General features: G+C 37.2%; 2 protein-coding genes and 1 long non-coding RNA gene across 4 annotated transcripts in view; 2 read left to right on the top strand and 1 right to left on the bottom strand.

Annotated features, from left to right (window-relative positions):
* Positions 1–7,305, top strand: part of LOC144970847 (chromosome-associated kinesin KIF4A-like) — a 38,944-nt gene extending 31,639 nt beyond the window's left edge. The window contains exon 25 of the mRNA XM_078910941.1: positions 116–7,305. Coding sequence (XP_078767067.1) covers positions 116–547 — 432 coding nt within the window. The 3' untranslated portion in view covers positions 548–7,305. The remainder of the gene's footprint in view (positions 1–115) is intronic.
* LOC144972041 (uncharacterized) overlaps positions 1–27,096 on the bottom strand; it is a 509,884-nt gene that overhangs the window by 405,654 nt on the left and 77,134 nt on the right. The window lies entirely within an intron of this gene.
* On the top strand, positions 13,906–23,611 carry LOC144970846 (uncharacterized). 2 transcript variants are annotated; one of them, XM_078910939.1, is made up of 4 exons: positions 13,906–14,012; positions 16,052–16,333; positions 21,128–21,346; positions 22,244–23,611. In XM_078910939.1, exons 1-4 carry the CDS (start codon positions 13,983–13,985, stop codon positions 22,457–22,459), a joined length of 747 nt encoding a protein of 248 aa, XP_078767065.1. In that variant the 5' UTR covers positions 13,906–13,982; the 3' UTR covers positions 22,460–23,611. The 2 variants fall into 2 exon arrangements, with proteins under 2 accessions (XP_078767065.1, XP_078767066.1); XM_078910940.1 differs by having other exon boundaries at positions 14,008–14,087.

The raw sequence follows: 27,096 nt of genomic DNA, 5'->3' as shown, positions 1-27,096 counted from the left end.
AATTCAGTTATATTGAGAAAATAGATTTTAAGATTAATTAGTATTATTATACAAATTTTTTTCAAACTTGGAAATTTAAGAACTTTTTTCCTATTTTTGTTTTTCATCCAATCAGAAAACTTCCAAGAAGCGTTCAAAAGAAGAAATGACTTCATTGGACAGTACATTCACTTTGGAAGATGAAAGTGTAGGAAATGAACTAACTACCCAGCAGTCCACACCATCACCGCCTCCTCCACCCTGCCCAGGGACAGTGACCATAACTAATTCCAAGGTATCCCGTATGACTCGAAGTAACAGCAGTACTTTGAAGGCAGCAGCTGAGAACAAACCTCTGACCACCCCCAGCCCTCCATCACAAGACTCTAGTATGGATGGAATTCCTACCTCTGTCGACATAGAGAATTCTGGTCTAATGTTGCTCAAACGGAAATCTGGTGATGACGGGGTCAGTTTAGACACCACCCAAGATAGGAAAAAGAAGAGGAAAAGAACACTATTGAGTCAGGAAATTATGTCTAATTTTGGTCACGACTTCTCTTGTTGACATTAATGCTATACTTTTAGGGGTTGATTTTACTTTAGCTTGTCTATTGGTGAAAATCTGCACTTATAACCTAATGAAAATGTTGCTGCTTGAAGCTCGAAGGAAAAAATAACAATAAATATTGAATTGTAATTAAATTGAAGCTTACAATTCAATATTTATCGTTATTTTTTTTTCACTTATAACCTAAGAGATAACAAAAGAAATTGTGATAGAAAAGAAATCTTGCAAGTCCAAAAAAGCATTAATCTGCTTCTTTCTTTGGAAGAGCATAGGCCACAAATGACTCCTCTCCAACGCACTCTGTTCTGGCCTGCTTTTGTTGCTCCCTGCCAGTTTATTCCCAACTCTTCTAGCTCTGCCAGTTTTGACTCCAGCTGCTGCGTTTTGGCCTCTTTTCCTCTTGCCTTGAGGATTCCGGGTCAGGGATTGTCATGTGGTGCTGGTTTTTGGCTTTATCAATGTGTGTCCTATCCAACCACACTTCCTCTGCAGTCGACAAATATAAACAAACTGTACAGTATTGGCTTTACGGTGACTAAGAAAAGATTAGGTACACAGTGTTATTTTAGTAAATACTAAATAGTAAATTTCCCCAAGCTGGGAGATTGTGAATGGATTTACATTTCGAACATTTTGGCTCAACCTTTTCCTTCAACCAATTAAAGTTATAGCATATAAGCAAGAGATGTGTATAGCGGTAATATGACAATTGTCCACGTACTTCTTAAAACAATTTTCATGATTGTGAAATGGAAAAAAAGTGAACAAAGTGATGTTTACTTTCCACTTATACATTGACTTAATTTGCCTTTTTATTTTACTTTGTTTCCAATGTTAGATCAATTAGAAAGGCCATTGATGTTTCAATCTGCAGATAGTGTTTAAAACAGTCTGATCGTTCTTATCTAGTATAAAAGTGATAATGTTGTACAATTCTGTGGACCAGGATTTTGCTTGTAGAAAACATTTTCTCTGAAAATTTATAGTCGTTTGCATGGTATCATATGTGTACTGAAAAGTAAATTCCGGAGTTTGAAAATTTGCCAGTGAGTTTCTTATATGAACAAAATAATATTTTGTTAGTGGGACCATCAGAACATTCGATTGTATAAACACACACGCAAAATTCAGTTTACACTCCTTTCTCCCATCCCCCTTCCCCCTTTTGTTTCTGATTTTTTTTCTCCTCTCTGTTATTAAAGTTCACCATACTTTTTCATAAAATTTAAGTAGAAATGTAACAAGTGTAACTACATTGCTCCTACCATTTATTTTTGGTATTACGTATTTTATCTCTCCTGACAAAAAATGCTATAAATATGTTAAAAATACAAAGGGGGTCAATGTGTTATTTATTAGAGGGTGCTGCAATTAGGCATAATGTTTTTTTGTTTGTTTGTTTCCTCTCAATCTATTTATCATATCCATTGTTGACCTTTAGATAGGGTTGAGTTTAAATAAGTAATCGAAATAGTTGTGAATCGCAGCAGTCTTACAACCTGTTAGCAAAAAAGTTTCATAGATAATATTTTTTGGATAGTTTCAAGCAAGCATAAACTGCAAAGAGATCTGCTTAAATTTGTTGTTGTTGTTGTAACTTTTGGCCTTTGTTATTCTTGAATGCTTATATTCCAAGAATGTCGCAAGTTCTGATAATCTAATCATGATCTCTTACATTTTACTGGCCAAGGCTCATGTCTGTAAGATCATTCTTATCATAGGATCATTTACAAGACGTATAATAGTTGACAAATGATAAAGCAGTTGTCATGTTGTAAAGTGAACATAATTGTACATAGATGTAAATATGATGTAATAGATGTTAAAATTTTACAAAACTTTAGATTTAGTAGAGGCAAGAGACACCTCCCAGTTTCTCTCTGCAACTGAGGGGTTGAGGAAAACATGTCAATCAAATGCACAACTAATGTTATAATCATTATGTAATTAAAAGTTATTTGACACAATGGATACTAGCCCATCTAATCTTAATTGTTAGATCAGCTCTTTTTCTTGTCTGAATTCATTTTTTTCTTCTTCCGTCTCTTGTACATCAATCACAGCTGTAAGATGTAGTAAGAGGCATGTGGAGACTTGACAAAAGGGATTTCCACCGGAACCCCACATTTCATCATCCCATCCATTACCAGGGCATATGTGACCTACTACCTCAAAACAGTATCATTTCAAGGTGTATCAGATGCTTAGAAGTTATTTTCTTGTAAAGATGATCGTAGTAATCCTTGTCCTTCAAGAAACTAGACCAACAGTCTGCATTAGAGAATATATGAATTTAACCCAAGTTTCATACTTCTTATGCCTATAAACTCACTTTTGAGCATCTAACTCGCTCTGGCATCATTTCATTTTGAGGTCGCATATGTGATTCATGGTCTCAATACGGTATTATGTCTGATAATTTAGATGCCAAGTTATTGAATATATAGCTAAGGATATTCGACTTGGAAGTAAATAAGTTGGCAATTAGTAAGATTGGCTGTGTCAAACTGTGTAGTCTGAATTGAATAGAGCATTAAACTTTTTTCAACAAATCTTCCAATTTAGTTAAATATCTGAATGAAGAAGATACTTGAATTCAACTGATTGTTAATTTTTTAAGAATGGCCTCATAAAATCCAATTCTAGTATTGCAAAATCTCATTTTTATTATTTTTTTGTATTTGACTTAGCCAAACTAGATAGAATTTTTAAAAAATGAATATTAGGGTTTAGTTATATTATAGATGTGACTTTAAAAAAAAATAATTATATTTGCTTATAATAAAAAAAAATCAAATAAACAATTTCAATAAATAAAATTTTCAAACAAAGCGTAATAATGAATGACATAAGGGAGGCAACTCTGCAATCATAGATGAAATACCATTCGCAGAGCAGAACTCCTTGATTTTCAATCATAAAAGCAAACTTAAACCAAATTATATTACCAAATCCCTTGAATTTTGGATTAAATTTTTTCTTTACTGTAATGATAGAAGTAAACCCAACACTCTATGGGTTAATACCCTTCACAGACTAGATGGATTGCTCAGATCATATTTATCTGGACCAAGTGGTGGATGGCTTCCCTTTGAATTATGTCATTCATTATTTTTTATATTTTATTGTATCATGTGCCATCATTGTTGGTGTTTGATAGAAACTAAATTTTGCCGCCAAATATCCTTTTATAAACAATATTTATATTGTTACTGTTGCATGTATGTTTTATAGTGGAATAGTTATGTTACTTTTATATATTATAAATATTTATGCTTCATGAGATTCTTGGTTAACTCACCGACTGCCACGGTCGATACATGTCGTTTTTTTTATTTTGACCTTTGACTGCCATGGCCGAATCCCTTCAGTTTCGTACTTTGCAATTTTTTTTGTACTTCTGACCAAACTGTATTAGCCAAAGCAGTTTGACGGCGAGGTAGTTCCATTTTTTAAATCTTTCATTTCATACCAAACATGATGGGGTACTTTTTAATCTTGACTTTCTTTCTTGCAGGCCAAAGTAATAGATAACCTGTTATTTTTTCTTTTAGTTTTCCAACATAAAGGAGAAACGAAATCAATTATTTATAATTCTCAAGTGAAAAACGTGAAACTACTTGTTTTTGTTTTAGTAATCTTGGTGATTGTTTTCTGTTAAAAGAACATTAATTTTTCCAGTTTTTAGTTAGAACAGTAGTCCAAGGCAGTGTTGACTCCAGTTCAATTTTTTTTCTTTTGGCATAAAATTGCCTACTTTTTAAAATATTACTGTTTAATCCATAATTAAAATGCAGCAATAGAAATGGTATCATTTGAAAGAACAACACAAGCAGGTTTGTTTGCTTTTTAATCATAAAAATTGTGAAAATAAAAAACATGCATAAACCTCGGCAGTCAGCGGCTTTGCAATTCTGAAAACCTTGACAGTGAGTTAAATGACATTTTCCTTTCTCTTTGTATTTATACTTAACTTTACATTATTGTTGAAGACTTTTGTGATGTGGGGAACAACATGTTTGTTTGTACATTCCACTACTGTGACAAATTCTTGTTTTCTCATTGACATCAGAATACAGTGTCTGTCGTCTCAGACTAGATCTATGGATTGATTACTTTAAGGATTTATTTCTGTCCCCTTCTTATTTTTTTTTTTGTCTCATATTTTCTTTGGGGCTTGGAAGTGCAAATCTGTAATCATGTTCCCATCACCTTCCTTTTCATTTGTGCTGAAATGTACTACAAAAGGATGGAGTCTTTTTTCTAAAACTTTTTACTAATCCATTTTCTTCCTTTTGACTGGCGCTGATATAACCTTAATGTGTTGCAAGCGCCGTAAAAAAACCCTTAAAAACAAAGAAAGAAAAACATGTCTTTGTCTTAGAATGAGATTACTAAGTTTTGGCTGCGAGGGAAATAGTTGAATGCATAGTTATAGTTTTGGTAGATGATATTTTTTTCTTTGTAAATCATCACTCTGTCATGTCCTGTATTTTTTATTTTGAACATATAATTTGTAAACATTTTGAGTGTATTAATCTTAATTGGATCATGTGCTGGTGTCTGGGTGAAACTGCAAGATGATCTCAAACTAAGGACACTGATAGTGTGCTCTTGGAATCTACATCTGTTCCTTATTTGTACCATTCCCCTTTGTCTTACTTTTTCCTCAAGTCCTTTTAATTGTACATTTAAATGTTTTTACTATCCAATTTTCTTCCTTTTTACCGGCACTAATAATATGACCTAAATGATTTGCAAGCACCATAAAACCCTTAAAAACAAACCATCCCACTTTCTTCCTTTTTACTGGCACTGAAACTGAAACCTAAATGTGTGTCGTAAAAAACCCCTTACATACAAACAAAATGACTTACACTTACAAACATTGCAAGCCCAGGAGAACTCCCGGGAATGTTTGACAATAGGTGATATATAAAAGTGTCACTAGCAAGCAGAGGATTTTAGAAATAGATTCAGCAAATTACTATCTGATATCAAGATATCAACCTCTATGGAGTGCATGTTAGTTCTTTTGTTTTGTATTGTTTATTATTTAGTTTTTATTATCATTTTTTAAAAAAATAATTTGTTTTTGAACAAATATCTGCTAGTCACAGAGATGCTCATTTACCATCATTCATATTCTAACAACAGATTTCAAGTGGTTACTTCCTGACCGCCCATAGTGACATCGTGAGCAGGGAGGTCACTTACTGTGTCTTCTACACCCCCATGTCTGTTTTCCAACTTGCTTTTTGTCTTCGTCTTGGATTGAGATTACTTGGTTTTGTCTTTTCCTTTTTTGTCAGAGTCCTTGGCTGGGAGGGAAACAATCAAAAATATAGTTAAAGTATTGGGTGATATTATTTTACTTGTAAATCATTTCTCTGTTGTTATATTTGTTGTTTTGAAATCATAATGTAAGCATTTGAGTGTGTTCCTCTTAGTGGGATCCTGTTCTTGTGGCTGGATGAGACTTTTAGGTGATCTCAAACTATGCACAATGATAATATTTATTCTCTTGGAATCTACATATGTTCCCTATTTGTACCAGTCCCCTTTGTCTCACTTTTCTTGTGTAAATGTAGAATTTCATCCCATTTTCTTCCTTTTTACTGGTGGTGAAATGACCTAAATGTGTTACAAGCATATTCCCATTATCTGTTTACTTTTTTTTTTACTGGTGCTGAAGTGTTATAGATTTAAAATGTTGAAAGTGTAGTAATATAAAATACAATTTCATATTTGTTATTGTTTTGTTTTGCTACCAGGATCTGGTGAGCATTTGACTGAACCAGATTTAAAACAAAGAAAATACAAATGATGAATGTATATATTAGACCTGTAAATTCTCAGTCAATTAACTGAAATCAGTCAATTCGTCAAATTCAAATATTTTTAAAAAGGGAAGAAAGAAATGAATAAAGAAAGAATTCATGAATCGTAGTCGATTGACTGTAAAGTTAACTAGGAATGTTCCACAGCCCCACGCATAGCTCATGGGCCGTTTATATTAATGATGGATATATATTGCCAAGGCTAAGCGACGCTTTTTAGAATTGCCGTGTCTGAACACACCCCAGTGTATTTTCACACAGCCTTCGTGAAATTATTTTTTCACTTTCGAAACCTGTCGTAGCCAATTTTAACTGAGCCGCCGAGCGATAAATTTCATTGTTTCGTCTAAGCCAAAATTGACCACATTTACTTGAAGGACAGGAAAAGTATGAGAAAGAAAAATTCGAAACACCGGAAGTTCGTTATGTAGACACCTTCAAATCGAAAGTTAAATGATTGCTACAAGCACATCTCGATTACCTCATGTTGTAAACAAACTGGTTGACCGTTTCTAAGTTTCTTCACTGATTGAGTACCTAATTACAAGGAACAATGGTAAGTAGCCTAATTAATTCCCTCGCAATTTAGTTTTCTGCCATTGCTTTGCTCAAGTGAGCTTGCTGTTTACCTTTCATTTTGATTCTTTGGATTTTACCGCTACGACGAATTACGAACCGAAGAGTTTCAGTTTCAGTCAATTTTTATAGAGCTCATTTACAGGTCTAATATATAAATAGAATTTATTTAGCTCAAGATCGCATCACACCTTTCTTTTAATTATTGAATTCACATTTAAATTGTGCTCCGATTAACGTCAAACCTTCTTTGTACATTATTCCTTTTTCTTATTGTCACTTAACATATTACATATTACTATTGGAATATTTTCCAAAATAAATCATGATTTATCTAAATTTTTGTGTGGCTTAGTGCTTTATGAAGTATAATAATTGTCCTCACATTTTCCTTTTCTTGGGCGCTTATATTATGATTATGAACTTAAGTTCCCTAGGGGTAGGGTTATTCTATAAGCCAGAGAGAGAGAGGAGAAAATAAGAAGATGAGAAAACTAGGGGGACTTCAGTGCGTTGTTGACATATAACAGTTATTAATATGTCAGTGCTGTACTTTCTATCTATCTACGTACTTCCCTGTTATCATAAGGTTTAAGACATGGCCCAGACCAAACCAAATGTTCCATTCCTAAACAAGGGCACAATGCCACATTGAAAGGACAAATGATGAGGGAAGAAAAAAGAGATAGAAAGGGTGTGGACTATTCTACACTGTACTGCGATACTGCAGCACATCAGGACAAATTATCATGGGCAAAAGTGACATCACCCATTTCCATTGTCTATCGTCATCAAGCTTTGCACATTGCATAACGAAGAATTCACTCAATGGCACTTTTCCTTTGTCCAATTTGTTGCATTACCCTTTTTCATTAACCATACCAGCCCTGCTTTGCTTGTCTATCAGCCCAGGGATAACTAATGTTTTGTGTGGGATTCTTGACCTCCCATCGTGGGCAGGGAGGCACTTACTGTGTTTTCTATACCCCTATATCTGTTTTCCAAGTTGCTTCCTATCTTTGCCTTGAAATCTTTACTTGGTTTTGTCCTTTCCTTTGTTAGAGTCCTTTGCTGTGAGCGCAACAGTCAAATGACAAATGTATAATTAAAGTTTTGGGAGATGATATTTTTTTCCTTGTAAATCCTCTATCTGTTATGTATTGTTGTATTTGTTGTTTCGAATGTATAAGCATTTGAGTTTGTTCCACTTAGGGGGATCCTGTGCTTGTGTCGAGTTGAGACTTTTTAGGTGATCTCAAGCTAAGTATAATGATATTGGGCTCTTAGACTCTACACCTGTTGCCTATTTGTACCATTCCTTTATCTTACTTTTCTTAATTGTTTTTAATTGTTTATCTAGAATTTTTTTACTATCCAAATTTCTTCCTTTTTACTGGCACTGATATGACCTTAATGTGTCGCAAGTGCCGTAAAACCCTTAAAAACAAACAAAAACGATAACCAAATAAAATTTAAAAAATAAATAATAAAATTCCTTTTATTAATCCATAGGGGAAATTTGTCTCTAGGGTCTATTCCAAGGGAAGACTGGAACAACCCAGGCGTCAGCCGCAGTGCAGCGCTGCAATTGAGCTAAGGAGGTAACTTGCTCAAGGCCACACAGCGAAGCGGCGGATGATCGAACTCGGTACCTTTTGGGTAGGAAGCAAAGACTGTACCGCTGAGCTACGCTGCCCCCCCCCCCCCCCCCCCCCCCAAAAAAAAAAAGGCTGATCATATACAATGTCAAGGACATGTCAAGGATTTTTTAAAGTTGACAATTGGTCTTGGTTGCAAACTGTTCACTCTGAAAAACCCAACTTTGTAGATGTTTTAAAAAACCATTGACAGTAAGTATAATGCATTTTCATTGGATGGTTTTACCCAATATAGATAAAATGAAGTTGACGTCACTCAAGTCTTTGTTATTGTTTTTTACCATCCACATATATGAGTAATTCCCCCTTAACTGTATAAGCCAGACTATAAAAGTTCATGGTTACACAGAGTTTTGTTTGTTGGTCCGTTATACATCCGGGTGGCAATGTTGTGAGCTTCTTATCCAAGCGCGTACTATCTATACTGCCATACTCTGGAAAATCCTATATTTTGAAATTTGGCCAGAAAACTCGTCCTTCAAATATCGATTGATTTAAATGACCCTCATCTTGGCAAAAAAACTCAAACCTGGGACTTTGTGTAGTTATCTCCCAAGAGAGTGCTAGAATTCAGATAGTACTGTACTCTCAAACCAATGCAAAATGCTGTTTATTATAACACTCTTAAATCAAGCCCATCATGTCATAATTGCATTCAGATGTTAGACTTATGAATATAAAAATACATATATATATAATTATTTTTTCTCTCCATTTTTTAAATACTTTTTGATTCGAGGGAAATTCTGAGTGATTTAAGATTAACATTACCCTAGGTCGACATAGAATTTCCTCTGAGATAGTGTGAGATGACTTGCTCAAGGCTCCACAGCACAGCGTGAAAGATTAAACTTCAATTTGTTTAAGTGACAAGGCAAAGATCATATTGCGGACTCCCTATTACCCTAAAAGTAAAGTCATCCAAAGTTTCACAAGTAAACTGAAGTAACTGGATGCCCACTGGCCATAAAGAAAAGAGGCACTCAAATTGATTATAAAACATCATACTAATATACATAAAAAACTCGGTTACCCAGTGGTTTCAGATCCAGATAATTTTATATATATAGTAATTATTGCTTGGTATTTAAAAAGCCTAACACTAGACTTCAGAAAGGATTTTCGGTGTCTGTCTTAGTTGAGGAGATAGAAAAGGGGTGACCGCTCCCTGACATAATAACAGATGGTCTTAGTGGATGTTGGTGATCGTTTAATATTTTATTTATTTTACTCATACAGAATTTCTCATATAAAGATTACATTGTCAACATCATTTATATAGTATTTGACGGATTTAAAAAATAATTTAATTTATTTTGTTCTTTTCCACTGCTGAGCAATTGCCTCCCCAAGCTGTTATGCAAAACGACAAAACACTTTCAATTACTGCTTTACAAAGTAATGTGCAGAGGGTTTTATCAATTCTAAACTGAGATAGTTTTGACAAAAAAAATAAGTACGTTTGCATATATTATAATTAATTATTTTCATGTGTTCATCCCACTTGAGCCTGTCATCAATCGTTACACCAATGTATTTGTAGTGAGGATCTTGCTCGACTAATTGGTCCTTTAATTTTAACGGTTCTATCGGTTCCTTCACTCTCCTAAAGTCAACCACTAGCTCCTTTGTCTTGCTTATGTTAGGTGATTGGCATCACACCAAGACACAAAAAGCTACTTCGTGCCACATGTTATAATGCATTGAAGAGCGGTGTCATCTGCAAACTTTATAGGTACTCTCAGGTATTGACTTCGACAGTCATTTGTGAATACCGTGAATAATACAGAGGACAATCCTGGGTGGGGTTCCTGACCTCCCATAGTGGGCAGGGGGGGGGGGGGACTTACTGCGTCTTCTTTCCCATTATATCTGTTTCCAATTTGCTTTCTGTCTTTGTCTTGGAATGAGATTACTTGGTTTTGCCCTGGGCCTGGCCGTGGATTTGGCTGGGAGGTAAACAGTCAAATGCATAGTTATTGTTTTGGGAGATGATGTTTTTTTCCTTGTAAATCATCTGTTATATATTGTTGTATTTGTTATTTTGAATCTATAATGTAAGCATTTGAGTGTATTCCTCTCAGTGCACCCAAATAATAATATACTTGTTTAAATTTAGGCGGGTCAATTTTTGAACAACCAACTGAGTTTGCATTGTTTTAACGCTGAAGAAATATCTGCGAAAAGCAATCTGCAATTGCTCCTAGCGTGATCTAGATGCCTGTATGTTGTTTGTAGAAGTTCTACACTACGTCCTGGTTTGTAAGCAAATTGATGACTATCACTCAATGGTTAAGTGTTGCTGTTGGTCAAGGACCGCTTTTAAAGGCTTTGAGCACGTTTAGTGAATATTGTTCAATAAAAAGCTCATTAGAAGAAGAAGAAGTCGAATGTTATTTCAAAGGAAAATATATCTTATTCGAAAATACGATGGTACGAAGGAAGTTATTTATCAGGAGTTACGAAAGGTCCTGAAACTAGTGCTGGGTCGAGTTTGAAACGATCAAATCGAGCGGGTTTTCGATCGAGTCCTCTAAAATCGAGTCGGTTTCGGGCGGGTTTCGAGTCAGTGACGTCATCGAGCAGTGATTCGTTTGAAAAAAAAAAACAAAAACACGAGTAACTCGTTTGCCACAGGAAACTTCACATACCCCTCCCTCTCTTATGTCTGTGGCTGGCTTGACTGCAGCTGGTTATGATGGGGGCTGCCAGATGGCCAAGTTCAAAATTGGTTACTAAGAAACGCTTTTCTATTATTATTCATTTTTAAAAAAATATTTTATTTTAAAAAAATGAAAAGATAAGTTTATCCAACTGTAGTCGATTGTTTTGTTAATCAAAACAAATGAGTTTTTCAAGGGAGTCAGAATGCTTGTGGTGTTTGGCTATTTGGGGTCTATTTGACTACTTGGGCAAGAAGAAATCTGGCTGTCTGGCAGCCTTGATTATGATCGTTCGTCGCATCACACACACATACACACACACACACACACACACACACACACACACACCCACATCAAACAGTTGTTGATAGTGAAGGGTTGAGACCCCCCCCCCCTCCCACCACCATCATCCCGCTGTCACCTTAACATTTCATATTTATGTCGCGCCAAAAGTTGTCGGCCGCCCCCACCTCCCATAATTTGTCACTGGTCGTCATCGCCTCTTGTGTGTGCGGGAAAGGTCGTGCCTTTCATTTCATTATTTGAAAAATAAATGAACAAGGATGGTGTGTTTTTATTAGGTAGGTAGATAATAATAATATTTAGCAGGTTCCACACCCAGACACCCACGGATTGCCCGGACACGATGATAACGATGCCGACGACAATGGATGACGATGATGATGATGATGATGATGATTCTCGTGTTTCTGTTTAAAAAATGAAATACTTTAGCAGGTTCCACCCCCACCCCCCACACGGATAGACCGGACCCGAAGATGATGATTGTGGTTTTGCTGGCTGTTACGGCTGTGATGAGGATGATGATAATGATGATGATGATGACGATGGCGCAGATGGTGATTATTTGTTCGGTCGCTCAGTGGTACGGTGTCTCTTGTCACAAAATCAAGCCTTGTCAATGGCCGGATGAGTGACAGTGATTGTTAAAAATTGTGATCCAGACGTTAAGTCCGTGTGTCAGGCACTTGACTCAGGTGTGAATGTATTCTTATCTTATAAGCAATGACGGGTATTGTAAAGAGCTTTAATACAAAAAGACTCCAAACAGCGATCGGTACCTACTGTACGAAATGGATGTATGGTCGATATGGCGTGCCGGAGGAATAAATTAAATTAAATATTGTGAAGTTCATTGAGCATGGTAAATCCTTGGAAATGCGCTTTGAACTAATACACCTGCTAGACAACTCCGATTCCAATATAAACGACTGATTAATATTCCCATATATAAACTATAGTTAGCTGAAAATCTTTCTTTGTCGGGACTCCAAAAGTATGGAACGAATTAGACAAAGAAATCAAAGGGTCTTTTAGGAGCACTGATTGATTTTAGATTGATTATTACATTGAAATGTGTTGATATTTATTTTATCCATTATTATTAGGGTGGTGGTGGTGGTGGTGGTGATGATGATGATCCCGCTGATATGATGGTGATGATAAATAAATTAAACATAATTCCCTTTATTCATCCCATAGGGGAGATTCGTCTTTCGGGTCTATTCTAAGGGAAGACTGGAATAACCCAAGCGATAGCCGCAGTGCAGCGCCGCAAATTTAGTTAGGGCAAGGTGACTTGCTCAAGACCACTCAGCGGCGGGTGATCGAACTCGGTACCTTTCGGGTGCCAACCAAAGACCGTACCGCTGCCCCTGATGATGATGATGATGATGATGATGATGATGATGATGATGATGATGATGGTGATGATGATGATGGGAACTAACAAAGAATACACAGGCATCTAAAATTGAAACATTCCATATTCAAAGCTAATGTTTTACTTTAAAAAATTGAGCTTTACAATATCCACTAAATGTGATCAAAGCGCTTTGTAAAGGGGTCCCCGGTCAACAGCAACATTTAATATGAAGGACGGGACATGCCGCCTGTTAGGCGATATTACAATTTTTCAGACAAAGACAACGCTGTTAACGGCCAGGTACTCATTTTACACCTGAGTACGGTGAGAGAATGTGAGTAAAGAGCCTTGTCCAAAGACTCAACTATGCACCGAGCGCGAGGCTTGAACCCAGGACTTTCCGATCCCAAAGCGGGTGTCATACCACTAGACCATTATAATGCACGAGACCCATGGTCGACTAGAGTACTACCTATAGTTACGTCATGACTAGACCACATAGCCGCACTACTGTAGGAGTGTTCATTGATAGAGGGATGCGTGTGTGTCATAGAAATAGCCTTAGTGTGTGTGTGTGTGTGTGTGTGTGTTATGTGTGTGTGTGTGTGATAGTCAAACTTTAGTAGGTTTAATGAAGTCTTGTCACACACGCGTGATATACCTATACGAATTTCCCTGCCACTGCCACCCAGACACACTAACATCTGACAAGGAGTGAGGGCTGTGGAAGAACCACAGACTACCGTGTGCAAACATTGGCGATTGGTATCGGATGGCAAACTGTGATCGTTTGAATTTGAAATGATTCGAAACACTCGTTACCCCTCCGCTCGCTCGAATCCTGATCGTCTCAAGCTCGTCTCACGTGTCAAGATCGTCTCAAGCTCACAACCCGCCTGATCGTTTTACGATCGAGTGATCGTTTTACTAACTCGCTCTTCCGGCATTGAGATCGAGCACTGACTCGTGGCTTGGCGCTCGGTCGTCGATCGAGTAAAAGCGATCAAATAACCCAACACTACAGAAAAAATGGCGACGTCCTTGTCGGCTGTCAACAAAGTTAGTGAAAGTGTGTTCAATGTTCACGTTTTTTAATTTTATGGTATCATCATGATCAGCCCCCCCCCCCAGGTGGTAATGAATGAGAAATACCTTTTATTTTATACAATATTGGCAATCTTACCGTGCTTTTGTTAGGAATGGCATACACAGTTGCTGCTCTGGCTCTGCTGTTGAGTCTGCCGCCAGATTCAGATATCTTTCCAGTTTCCATTACAAATTACAATATCTTCTAAATGAATTTAAAGAGAAAATCGAATGGGGATTTGTGTGGGTTTAACTCGCGCATTGTGCTGCCAAGCAAAATGACGTAGCGCATAGGCCTCACTACTTAGCCGCGTCGTTTAGTTTAGCGAGAGATGAGAATGCAATGTAGAAGTAGAAGTAGAATCGTCAATCTCAACATCACACTGAATCACACCAAACATGAACACACATAGGCTAGGCCCTAGTGCTACTAGATACTATTAAGACTTCAATATTTCCTGCCATAGTAAAAGACAATCAAATCCAAAGAAAATCAGTGACCTCCTTTAGCTACCTAAGCTGGCGGAAATGGAAGTGAAACAATGAAATCTGGTCATGTGACTTCGTAAATTATGTTGATAATAACAAGAAATGAAGTGAGTAGGAAAGTACCAAGAGACAACAGAGAATAAAAACTTCAAGCGGCGTGGGGGCTCGAACCCGCGACCTTACTGGTACGACATTCCGCCTGGCTGGGGAGATCGTGATCGTATCTACCGTATGAACTATCTACGACCCCTAGAGTCATGATCTCCCTGGCCAGGCGGAGTGAGCCCCCATCACTGCTGCGAAGTTTTTATTCTTGTTGTCTTCTGGTACTTCCCCACTCACTTCACTTCATTTCTTGTTCGTAAAATCTTGTGGTCTTTGTCTCATAGGCTAGCCTACAAAAGAAAACACCGGTTGGTAATAGCGCAATTCTACTATTCACAACACTGGTTGGGAATAGGTAAATTCTACTGTTCCCAACAACGGTTGGGAATAGACACTGTGTTCGTTAAAAGCTCTTATTGATTGAATATAAAACTAAAACACTTGAACTTCCTAGGCCTAGATAGTTATTAAAGCAGATGAATGAGACGCAGTTTTTGTGATGATGCATAGCATAATTGGCTCGACTTTTATGCCTGTTGCCGCGTCTGTTAGGTCTACTGGTCTTTTAACCAGGCCTACTCTATTGACTTTCCCCACTGGCTACTGATCTTTTGGTTAGATCTAATTTGGGAGGGAGGCTCAACTACTCATCGATATACCCTAACATAAAATTTTGCATAAAACTGTTTAGTCTGTTCTTGAATGTGTTCACACTTGGAGTTTCCACAACTTCAGTTGTCAATCTGTTCCATCTCTCAACAACACGCTGAGGAAAAAAACCCTTGATAGAGACTCATACAGGCTTACCAACCAGTATGATTTCTCATATTTTAATATGCTTTGAGGTCCAAAATACGATAATATGGGAATGTTGACTGAAATATGCTAAATACAAAAAGTCAGAGTTTGTAACAAAAAGGGGGAAAAAAGCATACAAGTGGAATTATTGAAGGTCATTACATATTGTCTCCACCTAGAATAGAAACTGAGAATTATAGTATGTGTTGAAAATATGATTTTTGGTGGGAAAATATGAGAAAATTAGCATTAGCATTCATATTGGGAAAAACATGATCATTTTTTTCAAATGGTTGAAGTAGGTTGGCAAGTCGTTTCTCCAGTTTGTAACTGTGGCCCCTGGTATTTTACCTATTGTCATGTTTTATGTAGGCTTACTATTGGCCAGTTTTCCCCTAATTCATTAAGAGGGTGGGAATGCTGGACACAATTGATATTTTTATAGTAAAGACAAGTTCAAGCACGGCTACCGTGCTGTATTACATTTTTCTCCATGGCTGTCAAATGATAAGTGGCAGTTACACAGGTTCATTAGAATAAGAGTGCATATTTAGGTTGAAGTTCTTACTTTGAAAGTTTTAATTGTAATTGTAAAACTGATTTTTACTCTTACTTTTCAGTGCTTCAGGGCATTATTGGGATACAAACCACAGATTCAGGTCATACCTCAAAGGAACAAAGGTGGGTTCCATGTAAGATGGAAGCGGAAGCGTCCAATACAATCCTGGTTTGACCCAAAAGATAAATCATGGGCAAAACCAATCTTGGATCAACAACAGAGGAAGGAATATGAACCACCACAGGAACCTAGTATGCTCCATATGGTGTACAGGATCAGAGGTCATTTCACACGGCCCTATTGGGAAAAAGAAATTCTAAAGGAGTTTGGTTTATTTGATAAGGTTTGTGATCAATTTAGATATTTAACTTTTCAAAGCTTTCTTTCAGTGGTATGACACTTGCCTTCGGATCGGAAGGTCCTGGGTTCAAGTCCAACTCTGAATGGTGCATAGTTGAGTCCTTGGAAAACGCTCTTTACTCACATTCTCTCACCATAATCAGGTGTAAAATGAGTACCTGGCCTTTAACAGCATTGTCTCTGTCTTTAAAAAGTTGTAATATCGCTTAACAGTTGCCTTGTCTTGACATATATGTTATGTGTTGCTGTTGGCTAGGGACCCCTTGTAAAGCGCATTGGACATACTAAATGGATATTGCGGTTTATAAAAGCTAAAGTTTAGTTTTGGTCTCAAGCAGCAGGGCTCGTTTTTATGAGTGCAGATTAGCGCCTAGTCACTGATTTTAGTCAAGGACTTGAAAAAGAAATTTTATGTGAGCTGACCGAGCAAGTCCCAGACTAAACTCGAATCAAAAAACACTAAAATCAAATGTAAAGTATTATTTTTGAGAGATGACAATTTTTTTACTTGTAAATTATATCTCTGTTATATAACGGCATTTTTTTATTTTTATTTTCAATAATTTGTTTTGTAAGCAATTGAGTGTGTTCCTCTTTGTGGGATCCTGTCCTTGTGTCTTAATGGGACTTTCAGGTGATCTCGGACTAAGAACAGTAGATGGTTTGTTCTTTGAATCGACTTCTGTTCCTCATTTCAACCAGTCTCTTTTGTCCTACTTTTTCTCATGTGCTTTTAATTGTAAACCTATAAATTTTCATACTCATTCTTATTCTTATTTTTTTTCACTGGTGCTGAAGTGACCTAAAATGTTGCAAGTGCCGTAAAACCCTTAAAACCAAAACAAAACAAAACACAATTCTTGAGAGCGTAATATGTCAGGTACTCTGAAATAGAATATAATCAAGCTGAGAGCAAATTTATCATTTCTTAAGTATTTAAATCAACCATTATTCATTTGTTTTTTTCCAATAATTATGAATTTGAAAAAAAAATTTAAGTTGGCAGTGGGCGAAAAGTCTTCAGAAATCAAAGGCCATGGCAAAACTTCCAATAGTTGGTGGTTTCTCAAAATTCTTTATTGTGAGATTGGTCTGGAACAGTAATTTTGTTGAAAAAGGGTTTGAAATTTAAAAGGTAGTTTGCTTTAAAAAAATTTTTTTGTTATCAGTATATGTTTGTCATAAATATAAAAATTGATTTCTGACAAGAATTACGATCATGTGATCATTAAATTTTCCTTCATTTAAGCTCTCTTATCTACCCTGTTGATGACACCAAACATTGCTCATACCAGCAATTTTACCAACCAGAATGAATTGTGGATTTTGTTTTGCAATTATGAATACAATGTGTAGCTGTGAAATTTACAACTTACTTACTTATGCCCATCACTCCTAGTGGAGCATAGGCCGTCGACAACAGTCCTCCATCTTCCTCTGTCCTGGGCCATCTTCTCCAACTCTCCCCAGGTGTGTCCCATCCTCTTCATGTCCGCCTCCAGGTCTCGCCGCCAGGTGTTTCTAGGCCGCCCTCTCTTCCGTTTTCCCTGGGGGTTCCATCTCAGCGCCTGCCTAGCGGTGTTATTGGTTGGCTTCCTCAGGGTGTGCCCAATCCATCTCCATCGGCGGCGTCTGATTTCGTCTTCTGCTGGCATTTGAGATGTTCTCTGCCACAGGTCTGCGTTGTTGATCCTGTCTGGCCAGTGAATCTTGAGGATCCTTCTGAGGCAGCTATTGATGAAGGTTTGTACTTTTCCGGTGGTAGTCTTCGTGGTCCTCCAGGTCTCCGCTCCATACAAAAGGACTGACTTGACATTTGAATTGAAGAGTCTTATTTTGGTTCGGGTTGACACCACCTTGGAGCTCCAGATGTTTTAAAGCTGCAAGTATGCTACCCTCGCCTTGCCAATTCTTGCCTTTACGTCTGCATCTGTGCCACCCTGTTTATCTAATATGCTGCCTAAATATGTGAAGTGGTCAACCTCATCCAGTTCGCTCTCGTGCAGTTTGATTGGTTCTTTACTATTTGTGTTTATTTTGAGGACCTTTGTTTTACCCTCATGGGCCCTGAGTCCGATTTGTGATGACTTTGCTGTTATCTCTGTTGTCTTGTCCTGCATTTGTTGGTGATTGTGGGACAGCAAGGCCAAGTCATCTGCAAAGTCCAAATCGTCGAGCTGGTCGAACAATGTCCACTGAATCCCATTTCTCCTACCTGCCACTGCTGACCTCATTGTCCAGTCAATCGCCAAAAGGAAGAGAAAGGGTGACAGAAGACATCCCTGTCTGACTCCAGTGTTCACATTGAAGCTATCTGTCAGTTGTCCCCCATGGATTACTCGACAGGTCACTCCCTCGTAGGAACTTTGGATCAGGCTGACTATTTTTGTTGGAACCCAATAGTGGCGGAGTATTTTCCATAAGGTTTCTCGGTCCACGCTGTCAAACGCTTTTTCATAATCAACGAAGTTGATGTACAACGGGGAATTCCACTCCAAGGATTGCTCAATTATGATGCGTAGGTTTGCAATTTGGTCGACACATGATCTATTCCTGCGGAAGCCAGCCTGTTGGTCGCGAAGGAGGGGGTCAACAGCACTTTTAATTCTCTCCAAGATTATTCTATTAAAGACCTTTCCTGGCACTGACAGAAGCGTTATTCCTCGGTAGTTGTTGCAATTGCTGAGGTTGCCTTTCTTAGGCAGTTTGACGAGGTACCCTTCCTTCCACTCTGTTGGTACTTCTTCCTCCTCCCAGATCTTCTTGAAGAGAGGATAAAGCATTTCTGTGGTCGTTTTTAAGTCCGTCTTTAAAGCTTCTGCGGGAATGTTGTCTGGCCCAGCTGCCTTGCCATTCTTCAATGGTTTGATAGCGTTCCTGATCTCCTCTTTAGTCGGGTGTCTACAGTTGATGTCAAGGTCTGTATCAGCTGGGTTGATGTTTGGGGCGTTCGACGGAGCTGGTCTGTTCAGAAGCTATTCAAAGTGAAGAGCCCATCTATTTAGTTGCTGTTCCTTTCCCAGGATGGTGTTTCCTTCTTTGTCTTTGACTGGTCGCTCGGGCCTATTGTTTTTCCCCGACAGTTTCTTTGATATGTCATACAGCTGTTTCATGTTGTTGCTGGCTACTGCTTTCTCTGCTTCTTCCGCCAGGCTGTCAATGTATTTGCGCTTATCTGTTCTTGCACTCCTCTTAACTTCTCTGTTGGCTTCTGTGAAGTCTTTCTGTGCCTTTGCCTTTGTGGCTCTTGTCCGGCAATTGTTTATGACTGCCTTCTTTTGCTTCCTTGTCTGGATCTTTTGCAGTGTTTTGGCTGAAATCCATTCCTTATGGTGGTGTCTCATCGGCCCCCAGCACTTCCTGACAGGTTGTCTTGTGTCCTTCTTTCACTTTCTGCCAATCATCTTCCACACTGCTCTCTTCCAAAAACTGATCTTTTAATACTTTATACATATTGGTGAGAGTCAGGCTGAATTTTCCTCGGGTATCTGGATCTTTCAACAAATTGACATTGTACTTCTCTCTTTTCGTTGCTTCCATCCAATTTCTCTTCAGTTTTAATTTCAGCCTTGCTACAACCAGGTGGTGGTCCGATGCAACGTCTGCTCCTCTTTTCACCCGTACATCCATCAGGGACCTTCTGAATTTCTTAGCTATGCAGATGTGGTCAATCTGGTTTTCGGTAACAAGGTCGGGTGATACCCATGTAGCCTTATGTATTCTTCTGTGGGGGAAAGTGCTACCTCCAATGATCAGGTTATTCATAGCACAGAAGTCTGCAAATTTCTCCCCATTCTCGTTCATTACTCCCAGTCCATGTTTTCCCATCACTTCCTCGAACCCTGTATTATCTGTCCCTCTCTTTGCGTTTATGTCACCCATGAGAATGTTCACATCTTTCTCTGGATACTTGGCCAGGACATTCTGCAATCTGTTGTAAAACCTGTCTTTTACCTCTTCGTCATGTTCATTTGTTGGTGCATAACACTGTATTATATTCATTGTGATCTTCTTCACTTTTGTTCTGAAGGAAGTTCCGATAATTCGCGGTCCGTGTGCTTCCCATCCTAACAGGGCCTGCTGTGCAGATTTTGACAGAATGAGTGCCACACCTTCTGTGTGTGGAGCGTTCTCTTCTTCGTGCCCGGAATACAGTAAGAGCTCTCCTGTGATCAGTTTCTTCTGCCCTGACTGGGTCCAACGGGTCTCACTGATTCCAAGCAGTGTGAGGTTGTAGCTTTTCATTTCTGTTGCTACTTGGTTGGTTTTTCCCGTCTCATACATGGTCCTCACATTCCATGTTCCGACGTTGATGGTTCTGGTCGAAAGAAGGAAAGTCGGCCTTGTAGCTTCCTCTCGGCTTTCACTGCAAAGCGTCATGTGTCGCAAAGACCCTTCCTCTCCCAGAACAGTAGTAATTGGGTTTTCTTTCGTTGATGTTTCTGTAGCGGCTTGTGTTTTCCAGGGTGGAGTTGCTGGCCCTACGCCTAACCCTCCTCCTTTCTCATCCGGGCTTGGGACCGGCAATGGCGGAGTTGAAATTTACAAGAATATACAAAAATTTGTTTGGTTATTTTTTTATTTTCATATTTGTGCTGTCAAAGGATATTTAGCCTTCCTGAACCCAGTTAACCTGAGCAATGCTATAGAGTTAGAGTGAGCATTTTTTGTATTTTTGTAATGCATCAAGGTGATAAAAGAAAGAGAAAAAGCTGTTTTCCGGGAATGTCAAAAATTACTGTCGTTACACAGAACTATTTATTTTATATTATTTCAGTCCTTTAACCCAGTTGTCCTGAAGAACACCCCTGAAGTCAATGAGAAATTGAAAGTAATCCATCATCTAATCCGCATCAAGCCTGTTACTTTCCCCTATGGTCTTCCAAAAGATGAAAGTGACTACAAGCATTGTTACCTTCGTGAAAATGGTGAATTTGTTGTAAAACAGAAAATCAGTAATGAAGAAGAGGCTGAGATAGATTCGTCATGGAGTGAGGTAATGAAAAGCTGAATTTTAAACAGATTTTATTCCAAACTGACATCATAATTGCTTACTGTTTTCACAGTAATGAAGCCCATGTTGCATCATTGTTGCTGTTGTCTTGGTTGTAATTGTCCCATATTTTAATTGATTTAGGAGATTCACACGCTCATGTGACCAATGAAAAAGTTTGAAACTGGGATTAAATGAAGAATATTGTATAAAACATTTAAAGTTTTCATTTCATTCAACATAAGTTGGCTCCTTGCTTCCTTTTTGTTCTATTATCAGTTTTAAAATATATGTGCATGTAGATTAACTTTAAGTTGTATTTTTAAAACCATCATAGATACTTTGATAAGATTTTTCAAAATTGCTTGACTTGCAAGTACCTGAAGAAATCATTTTTTGCCCGTCAAATTAGGAAGTGATTTTAAAAAGAATGGTTTTAAACTCTAAGGAAGAAAAAAAACCCCAATGAGAATGTCATGTGCAACAATTAATCTATGTTAGTTATTGTATTATTTGGTTCCTTCTATACATTAATGGTAAGGCATGACAATGAAAATATAAAGTGGGTTTGCAGAGCATCAAAACAGTCTTACTTTTAGAGTAAATTCGCATTCTGACCACCTTTGGTGTAATAGATGTATTGAATTTCTTGACTGCATGAAAAAGTTTCTGACAGTTTGGTTGGAGAAAAATAGCTTGCACATTCGATTTGGAACGGATTATATCACTCTTTCAGTGTTATTCACTGTCTATTGGCTCATTTGAGTAGAGTGTGGTAAAGTGTACTAAATTATATATCCAATTATATGTTAAAAATCAAACAAAGATTTCTTCCTCATAATATGTGATTTTAGGTGAACAATATTTACCTATATTAATAATTCTTTTCATTTTTTTCAGATACAAGTGGTTGATGACCGATCTGAGACAGATGATAATATTTGGAAAATGCAAAGCTCCACAATCAAGAAGGAATCAAGACGTATACTAGACAACTATAGACTTAGTGAGGAGTATTTCAGAGAAAAATATGTTTATCGGCATAACCAGGATGGAAAAGAGGACCGGTATAAAGGAAATCAGAATATAGGAAATAGGAGGAAAGATTGGCATTGAAACAGTGGCAATGTTTTTATTTTATTTTATGAGGGTGATTGAATTTCCTCTCCCAATTTTATTTACCATAAATCAAAGTTTTCCGCACCTGTCACTTTATTGCTAAATTGAAATTCTGTAAAGTTCAAATACTATTTTGTTAATGTATCAGATGAAGAGACATAAAGCCTGAACACTAATACAATTTTAGAAATCATCATCTGCATCAAATTTCCAAAATTATCTTGCAAAGTGTCCATTTGCCTCCCATTAAAATAATTTCTCATCTGAAATTATGGCTTTTCAAATGTAATCAATGGGTTAATTATTTTTTATTAGTCTGCAGTTTTAGAATATTTTCATTCATTCAAATGATTATCCAAGAAATGAATATAGTTATTCTTTTTGTATGAATAAAATTATACAAGATAAAATGCAGATTTGCTAACCCCTACAAATGTTTTGTATTCATGTGAGTTTTAGTTTAGATCTCAGCTGCCGTTTTACGAAAGTCATATTTACTGTGAGTTTTCACACTGCGGTGTCAGTGATTATTATTTTAATTAATTAATTAATTAATAATAATAATAATAATAATAATAAATTGACTTAGACCAACAACAAAAAATGTCTGATCCACTGAAGAAAAGAATTCAATGGTGTACTGTTCAGCAAGTTTTTAAGACTTCTTAAATTGGTAAGTGGTCTTCTATTACTGAAATCATAGATCAATGTTCGCCATGCTTTTTGCTCTTTATGTGGTGATTCTAATTTTTCATGCTCACTAATTTTTCAATGTCTGACTTCTAATTTTGGCAAGTCTGCAAATGCTTCAGAAAGAAGGGAGAGAAAAATAGTTGTAAATAGAAAAATAAGGAGTGGAAGACAAAGGAATTTATATGAATTAAAAGATCATAATGTGGTATGAGTAGAGTTAATAGATTTACGTTTATAATCTATAGCTTTATGAGAAGTGTAATTGATAAAAAAATGTGTAATTTAAAAATCATTATGTGTGCTATTCAGTGTGTAGTTTTTACTAGTGACTGATGACAAAAGAGTGTGATAAAGTTTGCGTCAAGCTTCATTTTGTATACAATTTTTTGTTTGTTAATATGAGTAATATGTTTGATGTAATTATTAAAAAAATGAATTTAAACTATTTTCATGAAAGATGAGTTATACATGGGATTAATCAATCATAGCTACTACTACTACTACTACTACTACTACTACTACTACTACTACTACTACTACTACTACTACTACTACTACTACTACTACTACTATTACTACAACAGTCCACTCAGGATAACCGCCATACCTTGGGATCAGCGAAAATGTTGCAATTAACCAAAGTTGAGTTTCCTGTCCACAATTGCAACATTTTACACATATATGGTAGACTCAAACAAGCTGTTGTCAATACGTACTGTTCTTAGTCCACCACAGACTGAGCAATTTGTTGGATTTTGTTTGATTGAAACAAAAACCACTTGGCAGCCCTGTATAATTTTTGACAAGCAAAAGCAGCTATGATGCAAGCCGACATCTTATTCAGATTGGATTAACTTTCACTCTTTTGTTCTCAACATTTGTAAGAGTCAAAGAGATTAGCTGTGATGAGAGACAATAAGCTCTCACCAAACCCGTTGATCAGAATGCAGTTGTCAATTCCAAAACAATGGATATCATCACTTAGTCTCTCCTTACAACTGCCATTGTCTGTTGTCTAGACCATGTCCAGCCCGCTCGCCTCATATCTAATGGTCACAGAAAAGGCCGAACAAACCCATACTGCAAAGCTCTGCCCTCTTTAGTCTCTATTAGAGTGGCGAAACACTACTGTAGCATTAAACCCAGCCCATTCTCGATTCTTCTTCAACTTGTCATGATTTCACCCATGATGAAATTTAATCATGAGATGTTTGATTGATTTCTTGAACTTCCCACTTTTTGAAGTCGAAAGTTTGTTGCGATTAACCGAAGAGTGTTGCAATTAACCAGTGACTTTTATATAGAATTAATTCCCTTTCTTGTTGTTATTAACCGAGTTGCGATTACCCGGAGTGGACTGTAATAAAATAGTGAAACCAAATGAAATAACAATATGACAAAAGAAATATTTCATTCACAAATCTCTCAGTTCATTTATCATTTTAGGTGCAATAATAGTAGTAGTAGTAAGGACAAAGAAGAGATATAAAGTCGTGGGCTGATTAATCCATCAACCCTGGATGACCAATCGTCCTCCATTCTAAGGGGAATTAATTATGTTTTTATTTTGAGGGGTTTTTATGACACTTGTTAGACTTTAAGTCAGTGCCAATAACAAAGGAAGGTGATAGAGGAAAAGTTGTAGATATGAAGTCAAAAGCACAAAAGAAAAAGCAAGACACAAGGCACTGGTTCAAATAAAAAACTTGATCTGTTATACAGCGCAACATTCATTTAACATGCTCAACTCAAAGGGCTTTATAGGGGGTCCCTAGCCCATCAGCAACACTTGACATATAGGATGAAAAATGACACCTGTTAGGCGAGATTACAATTTTTTTTCGGACAGAGACTATGGTGTTAGAGATGAGAGAATGTGAGTAAAGAGCCTTTTCCAAGGACTCAACTATGCGCTGCGGAGAGAGGGACTCGTACCCAGGACCTTCCAATTTCTGACATGACGTTTTTTTGCAAAACAAAATCCCAAATTTTGCAAGCTAAAAACAGCAAAATTTGCACAAATTTTGCACAAATTTGCGATTAATTTTCCTAAAAACCCATACGATTAGTTCATGAAAGAGAAAGGTATTTGTTTGTTTTTAAGGGTTGTACGGCTATAACTTAGCTATTCATAGTTATTTAATATATTAGTCCTAAAGCAATTCTGATCATTTGACACATCCTGACCTTTTGCAAATATAATTCAATGAATTGTCATTTCCAATTAAACATTTTAGAGGCCTATTATGTCGCCCACTATATCAAAAGATTATGATAAACTTTTGGCCAAAAGACCAGGAGGTATTTGTTTTTACATAACAAACCCGGCTAGTGTCTGTATTATTGCAACCTTGTGATGATGCAGCTTAGAAATTAGAATCTTTAATCAATTGCAAAACATATTCCATCAACAAAGCAAATTTAAATTAGCCTATAAACTATCATTTCTTAAATCGATCAGCTTATCTCTCTATTACCAAATACATAATATGAAGATAGAAGGGTGGCTGAGAGAGAGAGAGAGAGAGAGAGAGAGAGTTGATTTTTAATTTTTTTAAAAATTGTTTTATAATTAGACACAAGTTGTAATGAATTCTATTAACAAATTCAGAACAATCAAACAAAACTAAAAACAAAAACAAAATTAAAAAGGAAGAAAAAAAAAAAAAAAAGACACGCTTATAAAACTTATAACATCGCCAAATGTGCTAAATATCATGCTACAGCTAAAAAGTACACAAATATTTACACCCATTTGCTCCATCCCCTTCCCTTTCGATCATCTTCTCATCCATGGCCACCATGTGTCTTGTGCTACTTTTGACATTTAGTGCCAGTGTGTCTAGACTAACGTCATAAATAAAGGAGTGTCACCAAAATTCATGCAACTGAGCAGAGGTGTCAAAAAATGATAGAAGGCATATTGTTTGTTTTTTTTTCTCCCTGAACTACCATTTAGCAGAAAATGTTTGACATGACAAAAACAACGGAACATTTACGAAAAAATCCTAAAATCACAGAATTCCGGGGAAGATTATCATCACTGGTCCCCACTATATTTTTTTAAATATTTTTTTTTTCAAAATCTAGAAAATTGCAAAATTTTGCAAAAAATTGCAAATTTTGCAGCCGCAATGCAAATCAGCGATTTTTTGCAATTTTTTGCGGCCGCAAGCGATGCAAAAAACTGCCATGACAGCAATTTGAAGGCAGGTGTCATACCACTAGACCACATAGCCGGGATTGAGAACAGATTCTATTAGCTATCCATCGATGTGCCCTTTTTGACATCACCGGTCACATCCAGGCACAGGCACTGCAAGGGGTCTTTTGACCTCCCATGGTGAGCAGGAGGTCACTTGCTGTGTCTTCTAGCCCCCTATATCTGTTTTCTGAGTTGCTTTCTGTGTTTGTCTTGGAATGGGATTACTTGGTTTTGTCCTCACCCTTGGCTGAGAGGAAAACAGTTGAATGTATAGTGTTATTTTTGGAAGATGATTTTTTTTTTGGTAAATCACCTCTCTCTCTTATGTACTGATAGCATAGCGACCAAATTTTCAAAGAGCTGAAACGGAACACCTAACATGCCCTACCTCTCTGCCCACCATGGGAGGTCAGAAGACCCCACCCAGGGAGGGGAATTCCTCACACCACAGAAAAATAGGACAGCAAAATAAAAATACGGAGTGGCTATTCGTCAGTACTGACCACAGACTACTGCAGACCGGACAACAGTCACTTTTTATTGGCTAATCACCGCCATCGTATTTAAGATGTAAGTGTAAGCAGTTATCGGATGAATCGAGAATAGAGAGAGACTGACGATATACGTGGTTTTTAAACCAGAAAGCTGGATAAGTGCGAAGAGATCTTTGTCTGCACCGACGAACAGACCTGATGTTCATCAGTGCTGATGAATAGCGGGTGGTGGCACAGACCGA

This window comes from Berghia stephanieae, chromosome 4 (genome assembly GCF_034508935.2).
Source record: "Berghia stephanieae isolate SIO BIC M18660-M18661 chromosome 4, UCSD_Bste_1.3, whole genome shotgun sequence".
Classification (NCBI taxonomy): Eukaryota; Metazoa; Mollusca; class Gastropoda; order Nudibranchia; family Aeolidiidae; genus Berghia; species Berghia stephanieae.
This window is presented reverse-complemented; position numbering and strand designations above follow the sequence as displayed.

Bases quoted from the DNA above. Each gene is read 5' to 3' on its own strand.
- LOC144970846 (XM_078910939.1), top strand. From the start codon at position 13,983: ATGGCGACGTCCTTGTCGGCTGTCAACAAA. The intron at 14,013-16,051 runs GTTAGTGAAAGT...CTTACTTTTCAG, and splicing joins CCTTGTCGGCTGTCAACAAA to TGCTTCAGGGCATTATTGGG. The intron at 21,347-22,243 runs GTAATGAAAAGC...CATTTTTTTCAG, and splicing joins TAGATTCGTCATGGAGTGAG to ATACAAGTGGTTGATGACCG.